An 8,159-nucleotide genomic window follows, 5' to 3' on the forward strand; every position below is an offset into this window, starting at 1 on the left:
GGGGGGGGGGGAGGATCGGGCTAGGGCCGGCTGGAGGCTCGCGCGAGCGCGAGCGGCCGAAAAGCTCTCAGCCGTATGGGAGCCAGCCCTGGCGGCGAGGCGACCGGAGAAGCTGGGTTTCGATGTCGCCGCCCTTCGTCGGGATGGGCCTAGTGCGTGCCAAAGTGGCGACCAGGGGGAGGGACCGGGTGGCGGGAACGTGGATGTATGTATATGCATGTGTGTGCGCAAGAAGGGCCTAGAGGCCGGGGCCGGCGGCCCAGCGCGATCTCGACCCTGTGTGGGGGATCCTTCGCGCCTGGATTTGGAACACGGCCATGTCTAGCCCCGTCCCCCTGGGTGGGAGACCGGCAGCGGGGGGGGGGGGGGGGGGGGGGCACGACTTGTCATTGTGGGGTGTCTGATCAGGCAATAACATCCGGCCCAGGAAGGACGCGCCCCCTTCCCTCGGGCGAGCGGGGGATACCTGTTGCCGGTGGCTTGGAGTGAAATCATCCGTGGCCGGCATCCCGGGGTGGATGCCGTGGCCGCCGAAGCGCTGGCCGCCAACGGGGTTGCCCGCATCCGGCCGGCCTGGGTTAGTCCGCCCGCAAGGGGCCCGGAGAAAGGACCCCCCGCCCGACGGGGGGATCCAGCGGCCAAACACGCGCGCACGATCAGGCCGCTCCGCGAGCGGGGGCTGCACAGGGCGGCAGCCATCCAGAAGACGCGCGGGGCATTCCCCCCCCCCCCTCGACCGTCTGGAATGCCACTTTGTTGACAAAGTCATCGAGACACTGGCCCCAGCGCGGAAAGGCCAGGCCCACGAAGAAGGGGTGCCGTAGCACACCTCGCGCCCTGCGCCAGAACAGCTGCTGCCCCACCCCCACCCCCCAGGCTCCTTCTCCCAAAGGGGAGATCAACCAAGTGGGACCATGAATGCGGCGAACATCCCCCGCCTGCCCGGCTCCGCCGCCCCTGGTTGGCGCGCTGTAAACACGTTCGGGTACCCATCAGCACCCATGCACAATGCGTGTACACCCCACACGCCCGCTGCCCGGGCCCCGTAAGTGTACCATTCCAGACAGTGAAAGGTGGGAAGCCAGGCGTGAGTGTGTATGTGTGTATGTGTATGTGTGTGTGTGGTCGGGCGGGGGAACCAGACACACAAGAGCCGCCCCCCCTGCCGGGATCGCCCCAGGGAGATGGTCTCACCTGCCCGTGCTCCGGGTATAATGGTGGTGTCGGGTAATATTGGATGACGGAATGTGTATCACATGTATTACAATGATACCCGATCACATGCCGGCGACTCAGCCGGCCCACGACCCCAGCCGGCGACCCTGCCGCGTCAGCCCCTGCAGGACCACCCGTGCGGGCCAGAGATCCACCTGCCGGCGGGTGCGCAGAGCATCAATCGAGTGTCCGGTCATGGCGACTCTGTCTCGATGAGAAAGCTGCGCTCGGAGGTCAGGGGTGCCGGCAATTCCGCGCGGCGCATGCCCGCCCATCATCCCCACAGAGGGATTATCCGACGTGGCAGCCGGCCTGGGGGCACCGCCAACAGGGCCAGGGCCGGGTGTCCGGCTCGGAACCGGGGTCCCCGGGGCAGGTGCCGGGGCGTCCCACAGGAACTCAGGCCCAAATGTGCCCTGAGTGTGGTGATTGCCGTGGCGAGTGGACAGCAGCGATGGGTGGCCTGGAGTGAGGGAAGCAGGCACGGTGTCAAAGGTGCTCGGGGGGAAGGCCGACAAGCTGGCAGGCTCGCCAGGGCGCGAGCGCCGGGTAGCCGGGCCTGGGGTCTGGAAGTTCAAAGCCTGATGAAGATGATCATGCTGCTGCTGCTGCTGCTGCTGCTGCTGCCGCGAGTGCTGCGGGTGCTGCGGGTGCTGATACAGACCATCGTCAGCATCATCTCCAAATGGACGGTGGTCCTGCTGTGAGTGTACAGGGGAAAGATCTGAAGAGGAGGAGGAGGAGGAGGCGGCGGCGACGGCGGCGGATGGTGCGCCGGCAGCCAGGGCAGTCATCGGACTGGGGGAGGCGGGTTCGGCGGACGCGGTGGCTACCACGGCCGCCAGCGACCCGACGCGGCGTTGCAAGGATGTGGCCGGGGCCGGGCGGGGCCGAACAAACAGTGGCGACGCCGTGCCCGGGAAGGAGGTCGGCGGGAGCCGCCGTTGCAGGGCCGGCGAGATGACGGGCGCAAGTGCTGGCAAGGCGGGGCCCAGGTCCCGGGCTGAAGCTGGGGTCGAAGTCGGGACCGAAGTCGAACCCGACCCAGTACCGGGCTGCAAGGGTTTGGCCAATGACGAGGCCGGGCGCGAGGCGACCGGCGGGGGCGGCGGCTGGCTTCTCGGGGAGGAAGCCCTCGTGGGGCTGAGATCCGACGATGCCAGGGGGATGGAGATGTTGTCCAGTGGCGACATGCCATCAGGCCCCGGCACCTGGCTGGGCTCAATCGGCGAGAAGGCCAGCAGGTTTGACAGGAGTTGCGAGCGCCGGGGGGTGGTGAAATCGAGGTCCCCCCCTGGGACGGGTGCCCCGCCAGGCTGGGGGGTGCTCACTGCCAGAGAACCAGCAGGCCGGGTGGGGCGCTCGGGTGTGTGAAAGTGCCGGTCCAGGCGAGGGGGCTGCCCAGGCGAACTGTCATGGCGCGGGCGCTTGCTCGAGGGAAGGGGAGAGACTGGCGGAAGGGGGATCGGCCGACCTGTGGGCCTCCGTTCGGCGGAGGAGGGCTGCCAGGTGGGGGCAGCATCCGCAGGCTCGGCCGAGGCCGGGGACTTTGGAGGAGCATCATCGCCAGAGCCAGCAGAAGCCAGGGCATCGGGGGGACTCGGCGTGGTTTGGTTGCTGGCCCCATTCGCCACTGGGGAAGACATTCCGATGGCCGCCACGTCGGCGCTTGGCGGGGGTGACAACTGATCGCTGCTCGGGACCGCGATCGGCGGTGCCGCAGCGACAGGCCGGGCAGGAGCAGCTGGAGATGCAGTCACCGGGCCCCCCGTGGCCAAGGTCGCTTCTCCCGGGGCGGAGTTGCTGCCCAGCGAGCCGCGGGTGATGGATGTCCGTCTGGATGGGCTGTTGGCACGGTGCACATTGCCGGTTGCCGGAATGTCGGAAGCAGCTTCTTTGGCCGTGTTCGAGGATTGTTGAACTTCACGGAGGCGCCTTTCGAGGGGACAGTGGTCGGGGACATATCAGCAAACGGACAACCCCACAGAGGGGGGTCACTTGGGGCAAGGGCATCCTCTGCCGGGAGTACCTCTGAATGTCAGCCAGCCGGGCCTGCTTCTCCTGCACCCGGCTCCGCAGCTCCGACAGGAGTTGCGACGAGCCGATGAGATCGTCATCAGTGCCATCGGCAGGAACGTCGCTGGACTGGGAAGAAAAGCGCCGACACTCGCCGCGGTCGATCCGTGCAGCCATATCTGGGATAGGTTGGAGGGCACACGGAGGAGGGGCAGGAGAGGGGGGGGGGGGCGGGAGCAGAGGCGCGGGCGAGGGTCGGAGTGAGTAGCATGCATCTCCAGGGTCAAACGCATGAGAGGCCACAAAGGAAAGCACGGGCAGTGGTGGTGGGGGCGGGGAAAAGCCACACACACCTCGGAGCCCATCAACCGCCAGGAGGGCCACATCATCAGGCGTGGCATCGGCCTTGAGCAGCTGTCGGGCCACCAGCCGCGAACAGAGGTTCAAATGGTGTTCGCGCTTGGTTGTCGTCGTCATCGCCGTCGGCGGCAGACGGGGGGCAACACCAGCGGCGGCACAAGAGTCCATGGTCAGTAGAAGGCGGGGAGTTTGATGGGGAGAAAGGGAGCCAAGGGGGGTACCATCTGCCGAACCGTGGACGCAAGGTGATCCCGGCGCTGCATTAGCTTGTTAACCTGATCCAGAAGGACCTCGCGCGAACGCTTCGCAAGTGCATCGGGGCCATGCCTGTCAGTGACTTACACATGTTGAGGGGAGTCGCATGGCAAGAGGAGAGGGGGGAGGAAGGGAAGACAGGGAAGCGCCGGAGGACGCATCCGAGCTCGGCGTACCTGAGATGAGGCTAACGCGCGCTTACGATCGGAAATGGCCAGGAAGGAGCGATCAGCGTGGGGGAGGGGGATGTCCCCATGGCCGCGGAGGGGCGGCCGCGGTGCGGAAGCGGGCCGGCTCTGGAGGTATGCCCCGCCGCGGAATCGTGATGGCGACAGGTCGCCCGGCGCCGGTGCCCCCGAGGCCGGGCCTACACTCAGGGAGGGATCAGCCTGGCGGAGCGAGGCCATCAGTTGCGAGGAAGAAGTAGCCAAAGGGGGAATGCTCGAAGCCAGAAGGGGAGCCGGTGGCATGGGAGGAGATGTGTCTTCATCCATGGCCGGGAGCGCCGGCGAGGGGCCGGCCGATCCGGATCGGCCGCCCTGGGACCGGGCCGGCGTCCGAACCAGCGTATACCGCGGGAGGAAGGGGTCCGCCGCCGACTTCTCCAGGGGAGTCCCCCCGGAGTGGTCACTCAAGGTGTCCCCCATGTGCCGAACTCGAAAGAGGGGCGGCCAGGATAGCGCGGCTGGCGGCAGGGGGGGGGGGGCGGGTGTAATTGGGCGTGCGGCGAGGGGAGAGGGGGAACGGGAAAGCGGAGAGGGGGGCCGCAAGGACGGGAGGGGTTGCTCTGGACCGCCGCGGCGACCGTTGCCCCCCCGCCAGAGAGACACCGGCCCAAATACCCCGGAAGATGTTGCCGATCTGAACAATGACCTGCCGCACGTGCCAACGAAGCGGCCGATCGAGGCCCTCCAGAGCGCGAGCACGACCCCCCCCCCCCCGACGGCTGTTCCTCGGGGGAGGTTGACTGGGGGGGAGGGCATGGGGCCGGGCGCATCCGCGGCGATGTACAAGAGGCGGCGTGGCCCTGCCACACGGACACCTCCGATGGCCGGACACCCCCCTCGCCTTCTCCCGTCTTCCCCCCGTCCCCTCCCCCTCCCTCTCCCCCTATACACGAAACTCTCCGCACTCCTTTCCCACGTCGTCTGCCCGACCCCCAGGCCCCTTCCCATGTCCTCGTCTGCTCCCTCTCCCATGGCCAATTCGGACGGCCCGCAAACGCCCGGCCCTGCCCAGGGCGTCTGGCCCTCTTTTTCCGCGCATTGGGCCGCAATCAAGCGTGATCTGGCCCGCCTGCATGCCGGACAGACGAACCCTTTCTCCTACCCGCCGGAGGACTTCGCCCGCTCGGCTGATGGCTCCCCCCTCGAGAGCTCGCGGGATTACCTGGAGACCAACGAGGTGATCAACTTCAGCCGGGCCTTCGTGGCCGGCTCAGTGCTGGGGTTTGTTGGTGGCGGTGTGGTACGTTCGCGCGCTCTCGCTCGCTCTCTCTCTCTCTCTCTCTCCCTCTCTCTCCCGCCCGCGCCCTCCGGGTCCTGTCGTCTTTCGAACTTTTTCTCTTCCTTCCTGCCCCCCCTTCCCCTGTGGCATGTGCCATGCAGTGTGACTGACAGCGCCGTGCATCGTCACCGACCCCTTCAAGATTGGCTCTGTGGCCACCTCCTCGGCCGATTGGGACCGTCGGCTGAAGCGCTTCGGCCGGGCCGACGTCGACCCGACCATCAAGCTGAATTCCCTCTCCAGCGCGGATCGCATGAAGTTCCACACTGCCCGTGCGCCGGTTATGTTGTCATGTACGTCCCCTTGTCTTCTTGCCGGTCTTGTTAGTTCTCTGACTCGCCGGCCTCCTCCCCCCCCCCGCCCCTCCCCCTGACCTTGCGCCATCCCCTCATTCCCCCATTGTCTCGCGGTGTTTCCCCCGTCTGCCGGGCTTGCGCGGCAACCGGCAGCTCTCTTCATGAATGGCATGGTCACTGCCGCCCGAGCGGGTCTCTTTTGCGCGACCTTCTTCACGGTGGCCGGCGCCGTGTCCCTCGGCATGACGCACCTGCTGACCCGGGGCAAGTCCAGCGCCGAGGAGTCTTCGACGGCCGCGGAGCCGGCGGCGATCGCCGCTCCCCCGTCCGAGCCGTCGGCCATCCAGCGCTGGGGGCCTCATCTCCGGGGCACCGTCTCCTTCGGCGTGGCATCCCTAGTGCTAACCGGCCTCTATGGAGCGATGCTCTTCCGCCGGGGCCGGCTCTTTGGCATTGAGACCCAGCGCATGGCTCTCAGCCAGGATGGCCTGCTTTTGGGGCAGTCGGCGCGGCCGCTCCTGCCGACCGGGGCAGCCTCCGCTGCTGGCTCCTCAAGCGGCCCGCTGCGCTCGCCCTCGGAGAATGCCCAGTCCATGGTGCGGTCCTTCTCGGTGGTCAGCATCCTGCTTGGTACCCTGACCGGTGCGCTGGTGGACCTGCGTGCCTGGCTCCATTCTAAGATGTAGTGCCGTTCTCTCTTTCCCTCTCTCTTGGAGCTTCTTTTTTTCCACCCCTCCCTGCTCTTTGCTTTTCTCCCGACTTCGGTCCTCTGTGCCCGGCCAACCCCCCCATAGACACATTTCCCCTTCCAAAGAGCGGTGTCTAAATCAGAGATGAATTATTCTATGAGCGGAGATGGGGGGAGGGGGCGATGATGAAATGGGCAGATGTCGATTTGGCACAGGTGCACGCGTGGAGGGCGGCGGCTACTGGCTCGGAGCCGAGGCGGTCGTCGCAGGGGTAGCCGAGGCGGTGGTGGCCTCGGCGGTGGCGTCAGGGGCGGCAGAGGCGGCGGCGGCGGCAGCGGCGGCGGCGGCGGCTTCCACCCCCTCGCGCGTGCGCCGGGCCAGGAAATCATCATTCTCGGCGATGATCGTCTGCACGCTGGCATCCCACTCGTCCACTCCGCGACGCAGAGCCTCCCATTGGCTCGGGGTGGCCACATGCCACACGCGCATTTCGTTGTCCTTGGACAGGCAGTGCACATCGTACCACACATCCACCGGGGGCAGGCCAAAGAGGGACTCTTGAATTTGGGCGAAATTGCAGCAGGGGCAGGAAATGATGCCCACCTTCTCGGGCCAGGTTTTCCGGTACGGCGGCAGCAAGTAACGGAGGGCCTCATTTACACCGACATGGCAGTGCATGAGAACAAGGACAATGTTTTTCTGCGGCACCAACGCGACCAGAAGAAGACGACACGCCAAGAAGCGTCCGGGAGATTGAAGGAGCAATACCATGTCAGCTGGTGCTGCCACAGAGGAGACAAACGATGGAGACAGACAGAGAGAGAGAGACAGAGGGAGAAAGAGAGGGAGAGAGAGAGAGAGAGGGAGAGAGGGAGAACGCACCACCTCCATGTCGCCACAGTGATCGTCCAGGTTGAAGGCCTGGATGGTGGAGCGGACCGGGACCAGGCGATTCACCTCCGACCAGGGCCCCTTGACCTTCATCAGGGGATCGATGCTGAAGCACTGCCACTTGGTCCGGCAGGCGAACATGATTCCGCCACGGGGGGTGGATCCATCGCCAACGGCCAGCAAGGCCGTGTGCTTGGAGTCCTGCGGGTCAAAGCCGCCGAGAGCCGCCGCGGCCAGCCCACTGATGCGCGAAGCATCGGTCACCAGGGGGGAGGTCCGCTTTCGGAACATGTTCTTGGAGGCGGTTTTGAGAGCCTGCTTGGCCAGCAGGTGCGAGAAGCAGGCCGCGAAGCAGGCCATGGTCTCGGTCAGCTCCTTGGCCGGGCTGTGAATATCAAAGACCTTGCTGCTGAGGATGATCGGCGCGCTGCCGAGGCATCGGATGAACTCATTCAGATAGTGCAGCGACGCGGGCACCCCGTCGGTGGTCTGCAGACCGCCCTGTGACCCGTCGGCCTCGGTGGCCGCTGCACGGGCCACCGCCATAAACTCGGCCGGGATTTCCCGTGCCGAGGAGGTCTCGGTGTATGACGCCACGAGGGGCAGGCGCCGATCAATCGGCAGCAGGTTGCGCAGCCGCAATACGCGGATGCTCTTCACGCGGTTGTACAGGAGGGGATTGGTCCGGCGGAGCTGGTGCTTCTGCCCGCGCGTCATCCCGGCCAGCAGGTCGGGCCCGGCACCAGCCAGGACCGCCGCCGAGGAAGGAGCCGTGCCCTGGTCCAGGGTCGAGGCATCTGCAGAGGTGGGATCGGCGACCGAGACGTCCGTCGAGGCCTTGGGATCGACATGGCCAATGGTCGGCAGGGCCGGCGGGCTGAGCTTCGTCATATCGGGGCGTAGACCCAGGGACAAGGGAGGAGGGGGGGGG

At 66.6% G+C, this 8,159-nt stretch overlaps 3 protein-coding genes across 3 annotated transcripts; 1 reads left to right on the plus strand and 2 right to left on the minus strand.

Moving 5' to 3' along the window:
• Positions 1 to 1,292: 1,292 nt before the first annotated feature.
• Positions 1,293 to 4,493, minus strand: H696_00645 (hypothetical protein; the record flags this gene model as incomplete). Its single annotated transcript, XM_009494526.1, has 5 exons — positions 1,293 to 3,150; positions 3,245 to 3,410; positions 3,585 to 3,645; positions 3,813 to 3,893; positions 4,023 to 4,493. 5 exons carry the CDS (start codon positions 4,491 to 4,493, stop codon positions 1,293 to 1,295), a joined length of 2,637 nt encoding a protein of 878 aa, XP_009492801.1.
• A 418-nt stretch (positions 4,494 to 4,911) lies between these two features.
• H696_00646 (hypothetical protein) lies at positions 4,912 to 6,461 on the plus strand. The gene is made up of 3 exons (XM_009494527.1): positions 4,912 to 5,313; positions 5,495 to 5,645; positions 5,802 to 6,461. The coding sequence occupies exons 1-3, from the start codon at positions 5,020 to 5,022 to the stop codon at positions 6,332 to 6,334; spliced, it is 978 nt and encodes a 325-aa protein (XP_009492802.1). The 5' UTR covers positions 4,912 to 5,019; the 3' UTR covers positions 6,335 to 6,461.
• Positions 6,462 to 6,574: 113 nt separating this feature from the next.
• H696_00647 (hypothetical protein) lies at positions 6,575 to 8,138 on the minus strand (the record flags this gene model as incomplete). Its single annotated transcript, XM_009494528.1, has 2 exons — positions 7,220 to 8,138; positions 6,575 to 7,036 (listed from the first exon to the last, which is right to left on the minus strand). The coding sequence occupies exons 1-2, from the start codon at positions 8,117 to 8,119 to the stop codon at positions 6,575 to 6,577; spliced, it is 1,362 nt and encodes a 453-aa protein (XP_009492803.1). The 5' UTR covers positions 8,120 to 8,138.
• Between the last annotated feature and the right edge of the window lie 21 nt (positions 8,139 to 8,159).

Source organism: Fonticula alba (genome assembly GCF_000388065.1).
Source record: "Fonticula alba strain ATCC 38817 unplaced genomic scaffold supercont2.1, whole genome shotgun sequence".
In the NCBI taxonomy this organism is placed as follows: Eukaryota; order Rotosphaerida; family Fonticulaceae; genus Fonticula; species Fonticula alba.